Genomic DNA, 19252 nt, shown 5'->3' with positions numbered 1-19252 from the left:
GACAGAAAAGGGGAAATTAGCAGTATATTAATTTCAATGTTGATACAGTATAACTATATGTAATACACTATTGCTAATGTATATCATATATAGCCTACTGTAACTGATGAATGTTCACTGTCAATGTTCAATAAATTCATGTGATCATTCAGTTACCAGTTGCTGAAGTTTCCATGTGGCAATGGCAGTGACAGACTCCAGACAGCCTGTGGTGGAAAAAGTCCAGCAACTACCACAAGTGCCCTGAAATGTACAGCACCAGTTTAATCAGCTTTTATTAATTGCTCTGAAAACTACATTAAAAGAGCAATCTTTAACAAAGATAATATGGGATTACTAGAAGTTAATCTACGTGATCCTTAACATCAGTCACATAGTTTCCCTTCATTCTCCAGTCAACCTTATCTGGGTAGGGCCCATTGCTGCTCACATGATTCCCTCTGGTGGCTGAGCAGCTCTGATAGATTGTAAAATGTGCATGAACACTAGACATGTCTAATTTCCTCATTGATCATGAGGAGAGACAGTCCCACAACAATAGCCTACATGAGGTTCTGTCAGGAAGTAGAATTCAGCAAAGGTCATGTCTGAAAACTTGTTCATTCCCAATGTATAGTATAATATCATGTGATTAAAAACCTTCAAGATATAGCACTATTTTATAAAACACTGGGGGTTAAGTAGAGGGATCAATCATACTTGAAAACCTGTGATTCCCAGCATTATGGTGATCAATCTTTTTGTTTTCAACAAATATGTGCAGTCGCTGGTGTGGTGGTACAGAATACAGTGCCCAAAACTAAACATAAGGAAAAATCCACTACCGGAAGACTAATTAATGGAGAGAATAATATAAGGAGGAGTCAAGAGAGAGGAAGAAAGAGAGAAGGGCAGTTCCGTTTTTCAGAGGTCACAGTGTTGCTGGGGCGAATACAGGTGCAAATGTGCCATTGAACACTGTACATTCGTGTGCTGTAGCCAGGGTGAATACAGATGCAACTGTGCCATTGAATTGCTGCTCTTTCAGCCGCTAGATGTGACTTCTTCTCCAGCGCAAGTATGAACCAAAAGAGAGCCACAGGTATATTAGCTTGCCGCTTAAAAGCTCTCCTACAATATTACCCTCCCATTGAGCCATAGATGTTCCAGGGTACAGGGTACAAAGCCCCTAGGGGACACGGTGGTGGGAAAAAACAGCTCGAGAGTATCCAAATGCACACACATTCACCTACACGTACATTCCAATATTTCTAAACACTCTTTCTTACCCTCACCACAATCCAAGCACTGAAAACCTCACAGTGTTTCCTTATTAGATATTTAAGGTGAAGGACTGATTGTGTTGTAATTATCTGCATTTATTCTTATTGCCACTTTGTTGAGCAAACCAGCTACATGAATCTGCCGCTGAGAACCCAAACATAAACTGATCCACAAAATATTATCAATCGTGCTTTGCTTTTTATTGTTCATGACTATGAATTGCAAGTTGAATCCTTGATGGTGCAAGATGTCTGAATTTTTCTATGAGAGACAATATAATTTGGAAAACAAAAAACTTTTTTCAAGCGTTTATGTATTTATTTACACATATTGCATTTAAAGTGTGTTAAAAAGAAAATATCAGTGATCCCTTTTACACCTTTGTGTAATTGGTGGCTTTGAGCTCTCCTTCAGGTTAAATGATTACATTTTAACAGGCTTAATCCTGTCTGGCACCCGAATTTTATCTAAAAATTATTAATTAAAATTTAGGTTAGGGGCCTGCACCATTACAATTCCAAAAGAGAAAATTGAGCGTTAAGTTGTTTTATTTTCTTTATAACTTTCCCCCCTTTGTTACTTTCACTTCCTTCCTGCAGTGCTGCCTGTGATGTGATTTAAATGTTTATGGCAGTAAGCTCCACTAGGAGGCGCTACTGGCTTTTGTATTCTTTAGCTCTGCTTGTTTTTACGGCAGTTGAAAAGTTGTAATGTTGTTGACAAATACTTGATCGACACTGTTCTCTGTTCTTGACAAAATCCCGTTAATAAACCGTTGAAGACTACTTTCAGGAATCTGTGAATTCATGACATGGTGTCAGAAGTGGGATCTTTCGCCCTGTGAACAAGATCGAAGCAACGAGATGGCTAAGTTTCAGTCTCCCGAATCGTTTGACTTCACCCAGCCTTCGGCGTGGCCAATCTGGAGACAGCGTTTTTCCCGCTTTCGGATAGCAACTAAACTAAACCAAGAAGACGACGATATACAAGTGAATACGCTGTTATACGCAATGGGGAAAGAGTCAGAACCTATCTTTAGCACCTTTACATTTCCGGACGATGTTCAACACTATTATGAAGAGGTTTTGAAAAAGTTTGATGAACATTTTGTGCCAAAGCGGAATACGATACATGAACGTGCCTGTTTTCTTAGACGCTCATAGCTGCATGGGGAGAGCGTGGAGGCGTTTGTCAGAGAGCTTTATAAGCTTGCAGAGTACTGCGATTTTGGAGCAACTAAAGATGAACAGATAAGGGACCGCATTGTAATCGGCATCGTAGATGGAGAAGTGTCGCAAAAGTTACAACTCGAACCGGACTTGACATTGGAAAAGGCAATCAGTATTGCGCGACAGTCGGAGCTTATTAAAGCACAAAACGCCAGCGCCAGATCAACAAATGTTGAGGTGAGTGCCGTTAATGCACGCAAGTACAAGCAGCCTAGGCAGTATGACAAAAGGTATGCCAAAAACAAAGATGAACATTACAAGAATGTGACACATCAAACAAGGAAAATGTGCAAAAGATGTGGGAGACAGCATGATTACGGTGCATGTCCGGCTACAGGTAAACGCTGCCGCAAATGCAATAAAACGGGACATTTTGAAGCACTTTGTAAAACTAAGAATGTAAATGCAATTAAAACTACTGACGGTGACAGTGATGAGGGCAGTGCATGGTTTCTCGGGGCTGTTGCTGATGGCAGTGAAAGTGATGAGGACAAATGGTATGAAGACCTACAAATCAATGGCACAACTGTTATGTTCCGAATTGATACAGGTGCGGATGTAACAGTGATTCCCGAGGAAACTTATTCATCCCTGCAACAGCGCCCTCTCCTGGTGATGACAAAATCAACCTTCACAAGCCCAGGTGGAAAGCTCGTGTGTAAAGGCAAGTTTATGACACACTGTGAAAAACATGGACAGATTTTCCCATTTTGGATTTATGTAATGTCAGGCCCCTTCACAAAAAACTTACTTGGACGGAAAACTGCAATCAAAATGGGACTAGTGCGCAGAGTAAATGGACTCGAGTCATACGATGATGTATTTGGGAACATTGGACTGTTAAATTGTGAGCCAGTCAAAATAGAGCTTAGGCCGGACGCCAAGTTATACAGCATTGTAACCCCACGGCGCATCCCATTTCCAAATCTACCTCAAGTGGAAGAGGAACTGAAGCGAATGCAGTCTCTTGGCATCATAGAAGTAAAGGAAGCCACAGACTGGTGTGCTCCTATGGTGCCAGTGATTAAAAAGAACAAGAAACCTCGGATCTGTGTAGATCTTACCAAACTGAATAAAGCTGTGAAAAGAGAAATGTTCATCTTGCCCACGCTTGAGGATATTGCACCAAAACTATCAGGCGCAACAGTGTTCTCTACAGTGGACGCATCAAGTGGGTTTTGGCAGATCCCACTCGATGAGAGCAGCAGGAAACTTACAACCTTTATTACTCCAGTGGGCCGCTCCTGTTTCCGTCGCCTTCCTTTTTGCATTACATCTGCACCAGAAATATTTCAGCAGAAAATGAGCTCACTTCTGAGGGATCACACCGGCACAGAAGTTGTCATGGATGACATTCTGATCTTTGGCAAGGACAAGGAAGACCACGACCAGAACCTACAAGCTGTGATGAAAACAATTAAAGCTTCAGGACTGAAACTAAACAAGGACAAATGTCAATTCAGGAAACCTGAGATTCACTATTTTGGACACATCATTGGGAAGAATGGCATTAAACCGGACACTGAGAAAGTCAGAGCCATTGCGGAACTCCCCAGCCCAACGAACATAACGGAACTGCGTCAAAGGATTGGAATGATAAACTACTTAGGAAAATTCCTTCCTGATCTCTCCACTGTCATGCACCCTATAAACAGCCTATTGAAGAGCGACACAGTGTGGACATGGGGAGAAGCACAAGAGGAAGCCTTCAAAAAAGTAAATGGCATGCTAACCTCAGCACCTGTACTGGCATATTACGACACAACAAAGTCAACATTGGTAAGTGCAGATGCAAGTTGTTATGGCCTAGGCGGCGCACTTTACCAAGAACACAGTGATGGACTCCGACCGGTTGCCTTTTGTTCAAGGACACTGACAGAGACTGAACGTAGGTACTCCCAGATAGAAAAGGAATGCCTTGCCAGTGTGTGGGCATGCAAGCTTTTCGGGAGGTACTTACAAGGTATGGACAGGTTTGTGCTTGAGACCGACCACAAACCTCTGGTTCCACTTATCAACAGCTACGACCTGGATAAAGCACCTGTTAGGTGTCAGAGGTTATTGATGCGTCTAATGAAGCTGTTCATGTACCAGGAAAACAGCTCGTTGTCGCTGACACCCTATCTCGCAACCCCCTGCAGGGCGGTACTGTGTCAGACACAGAGCATGATGTCAAAGCTTATGTTCAGGCAGTGATTGGAACTAGATCAATCACCAAAGATAGACTAAATGCAATAAGAGAAGCTACAAGCAATGACAACACTCTTCAAACGGTGATTCGTTACACAAGTAATGGCTGGCCCTCAGATTTGTCCTGCCTGCCACACAACCTGCTCAAGTACCACGCCGCCAGAGCTCACCAGTCTGAAGTCAATGGGCTCTTGCTGCACGATGACCGCATTGTTGTTCCTCTTTCAATGCAAAAGACTGTGCTGTCATCAGGGAGTCACGAAGTGCCGGAAGAGGGCTAACATTTCAGTGTGGGGGCCAGGTGTTGGGAGAGACATTGCTGAGCTTATAAAAGCATGTGAGTTTTGCATCAAGAATAAACCAACTCAAAGAAAAGAGCCACTGATCACCACACCACTGCCATTAGGAGCTTGGCAGAAGATAGCCGCTGATTTATTTGAGCTTGAAGGTAAACAGTATTTGGTAGCTAAAGACTATTACTCACGCTACAGTGAGATTTCTCATTTACCTTCCACAAGTTGCAATCAAGTCATCACTTGCCTGAAATGCATGTTCGCCAGGTGGGAGATCCCGTTTGAGCTAGTTACAGATAATGGCCCTCAGTTCGCTTCAGCTGAGTTTCGCCAATTCAGTGAGGACTACAACTTTGAGCACACGACGCCAAGCCCTCACTACCCTCAAGCGAATGGAGCTGCTGAGAGGAGTGTAGCCATTGCAAAGAGAATCCTTCGACAACCGGATCCACAACTAGCCTTGGTGAGTTACAGAGCCACAACTATCACCGCAACAGGCCAGAGCCCAGTTCAACTGATGATTGGATGAGAAATCAGAACCACAGTTCCTGTGTTGCCACAGCAGCTGAGCCCGACTGCAGGCGGTAAGATCTAAGGACCAACAATTCAAAGCAGCCTACCGCTACATCTACAACAAGCGCCACTCAACCCGACCTCTGCCTACACTGCAGCTTGGCCAGAGGGTTAATGTCAAACTGGATGGGGAGAAGGGCTGGAAAACCCCAACAAAAGTTATCGTGAAAGCTCAAGAGCCCAGGTTCTATCTAATTCAAACTGACCAAGGGACTGTTGCCCGTAGGAACAGGAGGCATTTGCAAGAAGAGCCAGTATCTGAAAGTGCTGGACAAGAGACTAATAATGACTGTGACTTTGCCACCCAAGGTGACACAGACATCCCTTTCACTGCTACTAGTTCACCTGTGTCCTGTGTTCCAACTATTTACCCGAGTTCGGGCGCTCTCTCCAAAGAGAACCTTAGCCGGAAGAGCTATTAGACCACCCACCAGGTTTAAGGACTATGTTTAAGATGGTAATGTCCTTTTCTGGTCGTGTATTGTGTTACAGTACTGACTTCTTGTTCTTATATTATTATGGAAGTTACAGTGACAGTTAAATTGCTAAAAAAAAAAGTATTTTGTTCAAGACTTTGCTAATCTGAATATACTGATATACAGCTATGATAAAGGTACTTACAATATTTGGTATAAAGGCTTAATTAGTTGTTAAAACAAAATTAATAGAAATGTAATACTGCTAATTGGAATTTACTTAAGAGGGGAGATGTGATGTGATTTAAATGTTTATGGCAGTAAGCTGCACTAGGAGGCGCTACTGGCTTTTGTATTCTTTAGCTCTGCTTGTTTTTACGGCAGTTGAAAAGTTGTAATGTTGTTGACAAATACTTGATCGACACTGTTCTCTGTTCTTGACAAAATCCCGTTAATAAACCGTTGAAGACTACTTTCAGGAATCCGTGAATTCGTGACACTGCCTAAAATATCTTTGAACTGCGACACATGTGATTCTTACCTGAGATATCCATGAGTTGAAAAGATACTCGTCTGTAACAAAGAATATTTTGATATTGTCAGTTTTATGTTGCACACAGCAGGGTGAAAAATATATGTTTGCATTACTTCAGCATTTATTGATCATTTTTCATAATTTTTATAGCCCAAAAAAATATGTAAGGAATAATTGATGACAGACCGTTGATTTGTTGAAAAATAATGTGTGTGTGTGTCATGTTAGAACTAGCAACAGAGGCCAGCGGTGCTTTACTTACTGGAGAAATAAGGTAGTGCATTTATGCATGTGTGTGTGGGGGTTTATATTTGAGGGATCGAAAGAGAGAAACTCAAAAAATTAGTGAGATTGCTTCTGGGATTACCTTTTTTGCTGCAGCTCTCGTCAGAAGTAGCATAACTTCAAAATCGCCAAGATATGTGTTGCTATATTCCCGTTATAAACCTTAACTTTTTTTTCATCTTCACTGAGATGCAGGAGTGTGCTAACATGATGACTCTGTTTTTCTATGTTTGGGCCTTAAGTGTGTGCATTACGCGTATGATGTGTCCACGAGTGTGGGAGCGTGTGTGTGTATGTGTGAGAGAGGGGGTGTGCCAGGGTTTTTCCCAGAGATATTTTAGAAACTGTTGTACTGATCAAGTGTATCTAGCTTTGATACAGCTTAAGCCTTCGATGCTAATTTGAAACCTTAATTTTAGAACTAGCAACGAAGGATGCGCTACTTTTCTCTCTCTCTGTGTGTGTGTGTGTGTGTGTGTGTGTGTGTGAAAGTGAAAGTGAATGTAAATCGAGGGTGTAGCGCTTTCTACTAGAGTTATGTGAGGTTTATTAGGGCGAAATACAATGAAACATTAAAAGTTATTTTGGATAATAGAAATTGTTGTATTGATCAAGTCGTGGGGGTGTGACTCTATTTGTTGGTCACAACTGGAGTCTCAGTGTGTGTGTGTGTGTGTGTGTGTGTAAGTGCAGGGGAAACGAGGGAGCGCGAGAGCTCTTTTTAACTTAAATGGAAATAAATGTAGGATATTTAGACATTGTTTGATGTTCTTAACCAATTTACTTTAACCAATTTCTTAGTTTTAATTGGTTATTTTGTTGTGGTAGCCTGTAGGGCTTTTTGAAATAACTGAGTGATATGGAACCGTTATGCGGTCGAGACCTGGAACTAGGCCTACTTTATAGCTGTGCGTTTCCTTGAAAAATAATTACACACCTTAGAACGTCCGTGAACCAATCGGAATCAAGCATCAACGGACCTGTGGTATAAATACAAATAATATACAGTATATTACTGTTATGAAATAAATACTGAGAGGCTCTGTGTCTGTAAACAAACAGCTATTATGTATGAAAGCGGCAAACAGTCATAAATTAAACCAATTATGACTCAGTATAGCACTGCGAGACAAAAAGCAAAAAGTTAAATGCTGATTTGAAAATGACCTTCTTCAGTGTGTAAGGGAACTGTATACACCTGACAGAGCAGCGCAAACAGCACCGGCAAGATCAGCTTGTTCATCTTCCCTCCAGCAGCCAACTCATTACAGTATTATGAGTATGAGATCTGTGACTTTCTACTGCTGGTCTTCTGCTGCACTCCTCCTACATGAGGGAAGGGAGGGATTTCACTGTACTTTGCTTGTGGGGTTAACTCTGACAAAGCCTTACAGTTTGCACTGTGTGATATTTACATTTACGTGTAGTTAATGATTATTAATGTACAGTATGCAGATGTGAATTTTCATTTACGAGTTTAGAAAGAATATAAGCTTTAACGTCCACAGCTTTACATGATCAGTGGCTTTTTTGAACTCTGATCAATTGATTAAAAAAGTATAATGCTATTTATCTATAACATAATATTATATTTATGTAAGAAAATATAAATAATTAAATAATATTGGCTGCGTTTGACCACCATAATATATCAATTATTTGTATTATGAATCTATCAGCATTCAATCCATAATATGTAGTGACTTGCTATATGTAATTCGTTTTGGAATTGCATTCCTCCATGAACTATATGTAGGGAATCTGCATAATGGGTAGCTTATGGCTTTAAGCTTATGCCAGAGTAATTTTTCAACCATAAATGCAAGGAATTTAGCTCAGTAAGGGAATTTATGATTGATTTGGGGAATATTTAAAGAATCAATGTTTGAGTCCGATCAAAGTCTTTCCAAGAGTTGATCGGAAATTTAAATTAATTCTTACAGTAATAATACTTTCATGGCCATTAAAATAATATCACACATAGACTGAAATGCTGTTTATGAGCATGTAGATTTTAGGACTGACAGATTTCAAGGGACCAATATGATTTCATCAAATACACTGTCAACTTCTCTTTGAATACAAACAAGACTTTATTCACTATACAACTAAACTAACAAACAACTAAACTAACATATAGACAAACAAACATAAACACAAGTTGGAGAGTTTTGACAGAAGATGAATGGAAAATTATCTGTAACAGAAAAGTGTCTATAGACCTTGCCTTAAAACCACCAATACATAGTATGCCGTGATTTGAGATCAGGTTACTAAATTATATGAAAGAAAGCACCAGATTTCAGCGAAAGTCTGGAGGTACTTTGTTTGCATTGTTTGGCATTGATGTCAGTGTCCTTTGGCTTGGCTTGTGGAAGTTCTTTGTCTGTTGCGTCAATGGATGGGTGATGGAATAACCAGGCGGAACCCTGGAAGCGAGGACTCCCGCAAGGGAGAATTTTCCAGAATCGATGTCCAAGTGTGTGTGAAAGAGGAGTCGAAGAGTGTAACAGTAGTCAGCCCTTTTAATCCTTTCTATTCAGTCCTACCCCCAAAGGAATTCTACCCTATCAGAAGTGCTTTTACAATGTCACATAGTCGACTACCTCCCCATTCTTAGAGGTGATTTACGATCCATTGTGTGAAGGCCTCTTAATATTCCCGCTCAAAAAAAAATATTTTAATCATGAATTGCATAAGAGAACTATAACTGCATATATATTGATATCGGAACCTTATTGTAAAGCGTTACCATTTTTTTTTCTTCACTGTAAAAAGTGGTACCAAAGTGAGGGAGCTATTTCTTCCTGATCTAACACTTTTGTTTTAGTTTTGTAGGTTAAACTCAAACTCAGGTGGATTCAGTGGTCAAATAATTTTTCTGACTTTAATAAAACCAGTTAATTTAGATGTTACAACATAAAGTACATTTATAGGTTAACTTTTGTTTAGTATCAACTTTTTTTAAATATCAGAGCAAAAAAAACATTGTTAGAGCTGAAAAGGTTGTATTTTTCTTGAAATATGAGGCCAATGTCATTATTACAGGCACATGATTTCAGTTTTCAAAGAGCAATGCGAAGTGTGCATGACAAAAACACATACAAGGAAGCAATATACCCCTGAGATAGAATAGATTTATTAGCAAGAGGTAATCAGGAAACATACAGTTTATTTATTTAATTTTCTTTCTTTCTTTTTCTTTTCTTTTCTGTTCATTTCTCTTTTTATTTTTTATTTTTTTTTACAAAACTGGAAATATTTCCCAAGCCGTGGAAATGAACTTAAGGGTTGAAAGATAATTCTCATACCACTGGGTATTGCTAACAGCAAAATGTTTGTTTGTATGTTTATATAATCATTTATAAGAGTATGTGCACATATATGTGTATACAGTATGTTTATATATATATATATATATATATATATATATATATATATATATATATATATATATATATATATATATATATATATATATATATTATGTCCATTTTAAAGTTTGTGGCTGTTACAGTGTTGCATGCCTGCCACTTGAGCTTTTAGTGTGTTTCCAGACTGTACATAGTAAAAATACATACAAATATTCACAGAATAAGCACTACATTACTATATTCCTGCTAAAATAATGATTATAGACAGGATTACAGTATATGCAAAAACACTTTAAAGTCCTCTACCTCTAGATTATGGTTTCAAAAACACAAATCAGCATTGAGTGTGTAAGCATAGGGTACAACGCTTTAAAGAGGTGTGCTTTAAACTAGTACATGTTAAGAAATACATAGGGCTGCATGTACAAAATATACAGAATACTGTTCTGAGTGGTGAGTTGAAATGTTTGTACAAAAAATGTTTCTACATTTTGTTTTCTTTCTTTTTTTAAAAGTTGGATGCAGATGCAGAATCCTACTTCTTTATTCTAGGACTACAAAAATACCCTTTGTATGCTGCAAGCGGGAAGGTTATTCACTTTTGATCATACTCTTAAACGACAATGCATTTTACAAAGTGATATTCACGTTCCACAATCACTGGAACAGCAAGAAGGAAATAGATTGTCTGTAAATGTACAATAGCGTGTAGAAGGATGGTGCTGAACCCAGAAAACATAGTTTCCCAAATGCTAATAAATGTGGCTGTGAGCAACAGAAACATTGCATGGGAAAACTAGTAAAGAAATAGTATTTTCTCTAGTTTTGGGTTGAGCAAATAATAAATAAGAAAAAAAATATAGGATTAAGCGTTGCGTTGTAACTGAGAATGACAAATTCCACAGGCAAGAATGGATAAAAATCATTACTGGCCAGTTGGAGAGATATACTATGTATTTTTAATGTCATGTTATGTAATAAACTTGTCAGCAAACTATACACTGCCTGCTTTACTAAGTTATACCAAACTTTCATTTAGGCATGTCCAACCAACTCCTTGAAACAGCAGGCGAATGGTAATTATCGCAACAAATGGATGTAAAGATGCTGGAATTGGTTTAGCTACATACAGTGACATGTGCCTTGGAATATAATAGTTTAAGAGTATAAGTATTTCTATATGCTCGGTTGTATACAGCAATATATTTGCTTTCCACATTGCTACATGATATGCATATACTGTAAATTAGTTACATGCAGCTATTAAAATTTCAAAATGCTCCTGCCGACTTTTAATATTTCATTAAGGAGGTGATGTAAATGAGCCTGAAAAATATTATTACCCCAGGTAGCAATTACAGAGACAACCACGCCTTAAAATAGACAGTTGAAATAGCTGTCACTGTCTGATTAAATCCTGTTATAACTCCTGTTAAAAACATACTTTTTCCTTAATGGTGGTGACTGAGGAAGAAATTGCTGCGAAAAACAGAGGCTGAAATCAACAGAAAACTTCTTAGTGAAAGATCTGAAACCATTAGGTAACACTTGGTAATGACTAAAAACCAAGAAACACAACCCGGAGTAATAATCATGTAATACAAACATAATACATGGATGTGTTGAGAGTAAGGTGTCTGTACAATGTATAGACCTTATGCAGAGTCTGTCTCTCAGTTGGGCACTTTTGGCTCAATTCTGAGAGAGGCTTCATAAAGGCCTTCTTCCTCCATTACTGAGCTTCTGTCCAGTAAATACAATGCTGCCTGAAAAGACAGAAAGAAACAGTCAGTTTCATATTATATGGATTTGATTCTTCAAAGCAAACATTGTCAAAATTATCTTAACATGTTTAGACTAAGGTGTCCAACAGACAAGAGAATATTCTTTTTAATTCAGTACAGTTTCAATTTCAATGTTTCAAAAAAGAATGTCAGTTCATAATTAATGGCAAAAAGAAATATTGATTTGTCAGTCAAGTTCTGAGCATCTTTGTGAGTGTCTATATTTAATGTGAGTCCAAAATAAATTATATATATATATATATATATATATATATATATATATATATATATATATATATATATATATATATATATACAGTTTATGATCTAATGGCTTTAAAAGCTACTGTGCCATGCTATACACTGAAACAATGTTAAACAAAAATGTGGTATAGTCTAAATTAACTGGTTTTATTCAAGTCAATAAATATGATTTAACATCACTAAATCAACCTGAACACATTAGGTTTAATATGTAAATAAACAAAACTAACCTAGTTCCATGAGGGAACATTTGCAGGTAAGCACTTTTTAGAGTGTAAAAATTTAAATTTTTAATTAGAATGATTAATGACTTATAGAAAACACAAAATATATTAAAACTTGCTAAGGCAACAGGTGTGGTACATGTTGGTTATGAGAATCTCATATATTTGCCCCATTTGTACACACCATCAGCAGTAAAATACCTTTGGCTGGTAGTCAATCTTATATGCCGTTTGCTGAAACTGCCTGATTTCTCTGATGATATGTGAGATCTATAAAATAAAATACAAATTAAACAAAATATAATAACAATTATTTTTATAGCCCTCTTCAATCTTAAAACACTTACCATTCTCATCTTGGAAAAATTGACCAGGTTGTCTTCTGTGTAGTTGGGGGTCCCTTCCTCAATAAAGGCCAAGTCAGTGAGGTACATTCCCAAATACGGCACACAGGGAGGGTCACAACTAGCAGGAAGAGCATACAAATATTAGCATCAATTTCTACTATATGCTTACATAACCAGGCCTAATTGAGTTGTTCTTCCGTTATTAGGCTCAGCATTAAGGATTGCCTGTGGGTCAGGCTTATGCTCAGGAGAAATTTCAAAATCAACATGTATCGTGATGTGTATCGTATCATGACTTTGTTGGCAATACCCAGCTCTAATATATATTTAAGCAATATCACACGAGCAAGAGTGCGATATGGCCCTACATCAGCACTGCTGTGATTCGGCCGCAGGCCGAGTGCCATAGGTAATCACAGCAGTGGTGATTTGCGTATATACAACAGTTTAATGAACAAGTACATTTAAAAAATTTGGAAAAACTGAGTACGGTCATAAAAAATGCATTTGTGCATGGAACTACATTCTTACACGACTGATCAGAATCTGCTGTTGCTGGTTCAAACCAAAGATCAGCTTTCTCAGTGGAAAAATAGCATCCAAGTGGGGGTATTTCTCGCTATTTTGCTGTAGCAAGAGTCGATCACTATAGAAACCACAATGTCCTCCGCCATTTTAAACAGCACCCATTGTGCAATTAATCAGTCTGTTGTGTCTCTCAGCTGTGATGAGCCATAATGCTGAAGATGTTAGTTTAAAGCCATTTAAAGCTATTTCCTAGTTTTAGTAGTGTAGTGTATTAAGTGATCTTGAAGAGTTGTTGTATGTAAACGGCTGATGCAGATTCACTTATCATCACCTAACTGGCTCATTTAACACACAAACATTATCTTTTGCCACCACCTGGCAAAAAAAGACAAACCATAGCTCTTAATACATATGCACTGCTCTTACACTTTAGTTTAGAATGGCATGAACACAAGTGGAGTGATACACACACAGTGTTAACCTATGAACCTATAAATTGGAGATGCTTGGAACGCTTAGAACTCATAGAATGTCTCTTTTCCAACAAACTGTTGTATACATATATATATATATAATATATATATATATATATATATATATATATATATATATATATATATATATATATATATATAGATGTGTGTGTGTGTGTGTAGATAGATACAGGTGAAACTCGAAAAATTAGAATATCGTGCAAAAGTTCATTAATTTCAGTAATTCAACTTAAAAGGTGAAACTAATATATTATATAGACTCATTACAAGCAAAGTAAGATATTTCAAGCCTTTATTTGATATAATTTTGATGATTATGACTTACAGCTTATGAAAACCCCAAATTCAGAATCTCAGAAAATTAGAATATTACATGAAATCAATAAAAAAAGGATTTTAAATACAGAAATGTCAGCCCTCTGAAAAGTATAATCATGCATATGTACTCAGTACTTGGTTTGGGCCCCTTTTGCATTAATTACTGCCTCAATGCGGCGTGGCATGGATGCTATCAGCCTGTGGCACTGCTGAGGTGTTATGGAAGACCAAGATGCTTCAATAGCGGCCTTCAGCTCTTCTGCATTGTTTGGTCTCATGTCTCTCATCTTTCTCTTGGCAATGCCCCATAGATTCTCTATGGGGTTCAGGTCAAGCGAGTTTGCTGGCCAATCAAGCACAGTAATACCATGGTCATTGAACCAGGTTTTGGTACTTTTGGCAGTGTGGGCAGGTGCCAAGTCCTGCTGGAAAATGAAGTCAGCATCTCCATAAAGCTTGTCTGCTGAAGGAAGCATGAAGTGCTCTAAAATGTCCGGTAGGCGGCTGCGTTAACTCTGGACTTAATAAAGCACAGTGGACCAACACCAGCCGATGACATGGCTCCCCAAACCAACACAGACTGTGGAACCTTCACACTGGACTTCAAGCATCTTGGATTGTGTGCCTCTCCATTCTTCCTCCAGACTCTGGGACCTTGGTTTCCAAATGAGATGTAAAATTTGCTCTCATCAGAAAAGAGGACTTTGGACCACTGAGCAACAGACCAGTTCTTTTTTTCTTTAGCCCAGGTAAGGCGTTTGACATTTGAAGCCCATGTCCAGGACCCGTCTGTGTGTGGTGGCTCTTGATGCAGTAACTCCAGCCTCAGTCCACTCCTTGTGAAGCTCCCCACACATTTGAATGGCCTTTTCCTGACAATCCTCTCCAGGCTACGGTCATCCCTGCTGCTTGTGCACCTTTTTCTTCCACACTTTTCCCTTCCACTTAACTTTCTATTAATGTGCTTTGATACAGCACTTTGAGAACATCTAACTTCTTTTGCAATTACCTTTTGAGGCTTTCCCTTCTTGTGGAGGGTGTCAATGATGGTTTTCTGCACAACTGTCAGGTCAGCAGTCTTCCCCATGATTGTGAATTCAACTGAACCAGACTGAGAGACCATTTAAAGGCTCAGGAACCCTTTGCAGGTGTTTAGCTGATTAGAGTGTGACACTTTGAGCCTACAATACTGAACCTTTTCACAATATTCTAATTTTCTGAGATTCTGAATTTGGGGTTTTCATAAGCTTTAAGCCATAATCATCAAAATTATATCAAATAAAGGCTTGAAATATCTTACTTTGCTTGTAATGAGTCTATATAATATATTAGTTTCACCTTTTAAGTTGAATTACTGATAATTAATGAACTTTTGCACGATATTCTAATTTTTCGAGTTTCACCTGTAGATAGATAGATAGATAGATAGATAGATAGATAGATAGATAGATAGATAGATAGATAGATAGATAGATAGATAGATAGATAGATAGATAGATAGATAGATAGATAGATAGATAGAAAAAGAAAAGACAATCGTTTCTAAAAATAAAAATGTTTGTTTGATTGACTGTAGTAGGGCCAGTAAAAATGTTGACAGGGCAAATAAAAATGCAGATTAATTAAATTACCACAAACGTACAGACTATCAGATAGACTTACAGTTAAATTGATGACAACACTGTGCCTCTTGATGTTTCAACTTACTTTTTTAAGGCCTCTCTGAGATTCTTGAACCTTCCTTCAGATGAGACCAACTTCTGCAGCTTGTCAATGACCGTTTTGGTCTAAAAAATATAAATTAAACAAGCTATTTGAAATTGTATAAACTTTTATCAATTTGTCAAATGTCAAATAGACACACATGACAACAACAGTAGAAAAAAACTTTTATATTACGAACAGTTCATATAGTTCCATGGTCTCAACAATCGATAAAATGCTCTGGTTGTACTTTCCGCCTATATCCACTGCCATAAACATACCATGTCTAATGTCAGATTGATGTTTTCACATTCTTTGTTGAACAAGAAACTCCACAATCATTCAGTCTATGTTAATGATGTTTAAATGGCCTCACCTGTTTGGACACTTTGAGCCAGGTCTTCTTCAGACGGAAGACGGAACTGCGATTGAGAGATGAGGTGATTTCTAGTACGGCATTGTAGTTATGGAGACAGCGGCAGATATCAGCAACCGCCACCCACTTCTCTATCACTGCTACTCGTACATTCACATCCTCACTCTGCAAGATTTCCGTAGCGATCAGGTCACTGATCTTTAAAACAGAGAGAGAGAGAGAGAGAGAGATATGCATTGATATTGTCTTAATTAAACTTAAGAATGAAAGATCTGTCATCATTTACTCACCTTCATGTTTTTTTAAACCTGCATGACTTTCTTTCCTCCACTGAACACAAAAGGAGACATTCAGCAGAATGTTAGTCTCAGTCACCATTAACACTCATTGCATATTTTTCCCATACAATGACAATGAATGGTGACAGTGGCTAACATTCTGCTAAACACCTCTTTTGTGTTCCTCAGAACCATATACTGTACTTATATAGTTGTTTCCCATAAATCACCCAAGGACTGGTTCAGAGGAGAGACATTTTATTAGTTGCAGTGATCACCTACAGTACATCCCATTTATATATATATATATATATATATATATATATATATATATATGTGTGTGTGTGTGTGTGTGTGTGTTAACTGAACATGCACATACATCATTGAAGTGTTTTGTCGTTTTCATGATGTAAGGAGTCTTCTCATTCTTGTCGTTCTTCATCCATCCTTGACCAAAAAACTCCCTATACATGACAATGAACATATTATTTGTGAGGAAAAACAACATTTACAAGACTATGCCGTGTTTATGCAATAAAATGCTCTACATTTCTGGTGTGATTAAAAAGTGTTTTTGAGTAAAAACAAAAATGTATTTAATGTACTTAAATAAAACCATCTCTCTGACACGCTGTTCTAAACTGAAAACACATCACTCACTCATATGGTATGACTTTAAAAACAAGGTGATCCAACAGAGTGAGTTGCTCTGCAATCTCCAAAGCTGAATGATTCTCGAAAGGCTCTGCCTTTCCTCCTTCCGCCTTCATAAAAATTAAGATGCATTAGGTATGTAATTAAAAATTTGAACTCAGTTTCTATATTAAAAACAAACATATAAGCAAACTGATTAAGAAAAAGAGGATTTTGTAATTATTTTGAATATGAGCCAGATATGAGATATTTTGAATATCATGCTACTAACCATCTGAAGCACCTCCTCCAAACAGATCTGATTGTCACCAGGATCCTCCTGTGTCAGTGTCCTGTCAGAAGAAAAATTATTGCTTTACATGTAAAACATAATTGTAATGACAAACATTTACTGTATGCACACTGAAAGCCTATCAGTCAACGTAAATGTCAATGCAAAACAGTACAGGAAAGGATCGGAGTCAGTATAATTCAGATAATCCAGCAGACTCATGGAAATTATGTTTATTGGTAGGCCTACAGTATATAGTGTTTTTACATCAATTGAACCAAGAATAGCATCCAACCCTGACGTTTGGGTGTAGCCAGAATCTTCTTACCTTATGATGTTGGCTGCAGCTTTCCTTTCTTGGGTCAGCAGTTCAGGGTCATGCATTACTTCCTCCAGGAAACTAATCACTTTCATTTTTAGCTCAGTGTTGGTTTCAAAGTCCTATACAAATGCACACACAATACACAGTTTTGCAAACACAAAATGCAAGGCAAAACAAGAATATTATGACCAGGTCCATACGAAATCTTTGCCAAAGGACTACACAGAAAGCTCTGATTTCTGCAGGATTGAAACACCTCTTGTTCAATAAGAATTCTACACAACCCAAACCCCTTAAGTGTTTTTTATTGAAGCAATACAACACAAGAGGCTATGTTTTACAGTGATTTTATCAAGGGATTCAGCACAATGTGAAGCAGAGTAAAATAACTTTAGCACACTGATTTTAGTGTCTTATTGCTTTTAAATTACAACTAAGTAATACTGTAGGCTATTTATGGTTGCCAAAATGTAGCAGCCTGCAGTAACAATAAAAAAAGTGCAGTCACAGGTGAATGATTCATTTTATAATAAATACTTATAAATTATAAATACTTAAAACTTATAAATACTTTTTTATTGTATTATGTGTTCAGTAATCATTAAAATTGAAGTACTCCCAGTTTAACATATTTTACCAAATTTCTATCCATTTCACAGAATTCTGCAGATGTTTTAATTTTATAAAACTTTTTCAAAACCAGTGCAAAAAAAGCAAAATGCCTAATTATGACCCACAACCAAGACCATAATCAGTTTGGACTACTTATTTCTATTTGATCACTTATGATGCTGGTATTACAGTATATTATCATTTTCAATTTTGGCCATATGCCAGGACACTCAATCTCACCTGCGAGTGTTTGGAGACCCAGTGCCTGAGGACATTGAGAACTCTGTTAGTTGCTGCTCGACGAATCACAAACTCTTTATCTCCGTTCCTCTGATCTGTGGGGAACCCTAATAACCAATCAAGATTCATATTAATCACTTTTCTACCAGGCAACAAATATCCACAGCCTATGAGAGTAGGAAACAGACTGCTTATTCCTACCTGTGCTTGCCAGAGACATGCGACGATACTTCTCCTTGGTTGGCGTGCCCTCGTTGGCACCAGCAGTGGCGATGGCAAAGGCAGAAGCAGCAGACAAGGCGCTACGGTTGTTATCCAGCTCACGGCAGGATGACATTACCATACCATTATTGTAAGAGAACAGAGGGAATTCTGCACAGACAGAATGACAGAAATATTTACTCAACCATAATGTCCTTTGAAACCTGTCTGACTTTATTTCTTTTGTGAAACAGAGTTATCTGAAAGTCCAACTATTCTTTTCCATACAATGAAAGGATTTTCAACACAAGATTTGTCTGCTCCTCACATAAAGCTATCACATGGCTTCAGAAGACTTTGAATATAGTCATATGGACTACTTCTATGACACTGTTATCATGCTTTTATCCCCTATTTGGAGTTTAACACCTCCTGGTCCCCATCCACTTTTAGTGTATGGAAGAGAGCAGACTTCAA

At 37.9% G+C, this 19252-nt stretch overlaps 2 protein-coding genes across 4 annotated transcripts in view; both read right to left on the bottom strand.

Annotated features, from left to right (window-relative positions):
- Positions 1 to 144: 144 nt before the first annotated feature.
- Positions 145 to 8027, bottom strand: LOC127623030 (pro-cathepsin H-like). Its single transcript, XM_052097242.1, has 6 exons — positions 7952 to 8027; positions 6506 to 6537; positions 700 to 799; positions 547 to 608; positions 353 to 457; positions 145 to 243 (listed from the first exon to the last, which is right to left on the bottom strand). Exons 1-6 carry the CDS (start codon positions 8025 to 8027, stop codon positions 145 to 147), a joined length of 474 nt encoding a protein of 157 aa, XP_051953202.1.
- A 2250-nt stretch (positions 8028 to 10277) lies between these two features.
- Positions 10278 to 19252, bottom strand: part of LOC127623389 (ras-specific guanine nucleotide-releasing factor 1-like) — a 47084-nt gene continuing 38109 nt past the window's right edge. For all 3 annotated transcript variants that reach the window (XM_052097842.1, XM_052097843.1, XM_052097844.1), the window contains 11 exons: positions 18776 to 18946; positions 18575 to 18681; positions 17729 to 17841; positions 17401 to 17461; positions 17136 to 17239; positions 16855 to 16939; positions 16198 to 16395; positions 15825 to 15904; positions 12778 to 12895; positions 12632 to 12700; positions 10278 to 11924 (listed from right to left, as the gene is read on the bottom strand). In XM_052097842.1, coding sequence (XP_051953802.1) covers positions 11832 to 11924; positions 12632 to 12700; positions 12778 to 12895; positions 15825 to 15904; positions 16198 to 16395; positions 16855 to 16939; positions 17136 to 17239; positions 17401 to 17461; positions 17729 to 17841; positions 18575 to 18681; positions 18776 to 18946 — 1199 coding nt within the window. In that variant the 3' untranslated portion in view covers positions 10278 to 11831. The remainder of the gene's footprint in view (positions 11925 to 12631; positions 12701 to 12777; positions 12896 to 15824; positions 15905 to 16197; positions 16396 to 16854; positions 16940 to 17135; positions 17240 to 17400; positions 17462 to 17728; positions 17842 to 18574; positions 18682 to 18775; positions 18947 to 19252) is intronic.

Source organism: Xyrauchen texanus, chromosome 29 (genome assembly GCF_025860055.1).
Source record: "Xyrauchen texanus isolate HMW12.3.18 chromosome 29, RBS_HiC_50CHRs, whole genome shotgun sequence".
Classification (NCBI taxonomy): Eukaryota; Metazoa; Chordata; class Actinopteri; order Cypriniformes; family Catostomidae; genus Xyrauchen; species Xyrauchen texanus.
Note: the sequence above shows the minus strand (reverse complement) of the source record. Positions and strands in the feature narration are given on the sequence as shown.

Excerpts from the sequence above, each read along its gene's own strand:
- LOC127623030 (XM_052097242.1), bottom strand. The coding sequence starts at position 8,027 with ATGAACAAGCTGATCTTGCCGGTGCTGTTTGCGCTGCTCTGTCAGGTG. Across the intron at positions 609-699 it reads TGGGAATCACAGGTTTTCAA|TGGGAATGAACAAGTTTTCA; the intron begins GTATGATTGATC and ends TATACTATACAT. Across the intron at positions 244-352 it reads TGACTGATGTTAAGGATCAC|GGCACTTGTGGTAGTTGCTG; the intron begins GTAGATTAACTT and ends TGTACATTTCAG.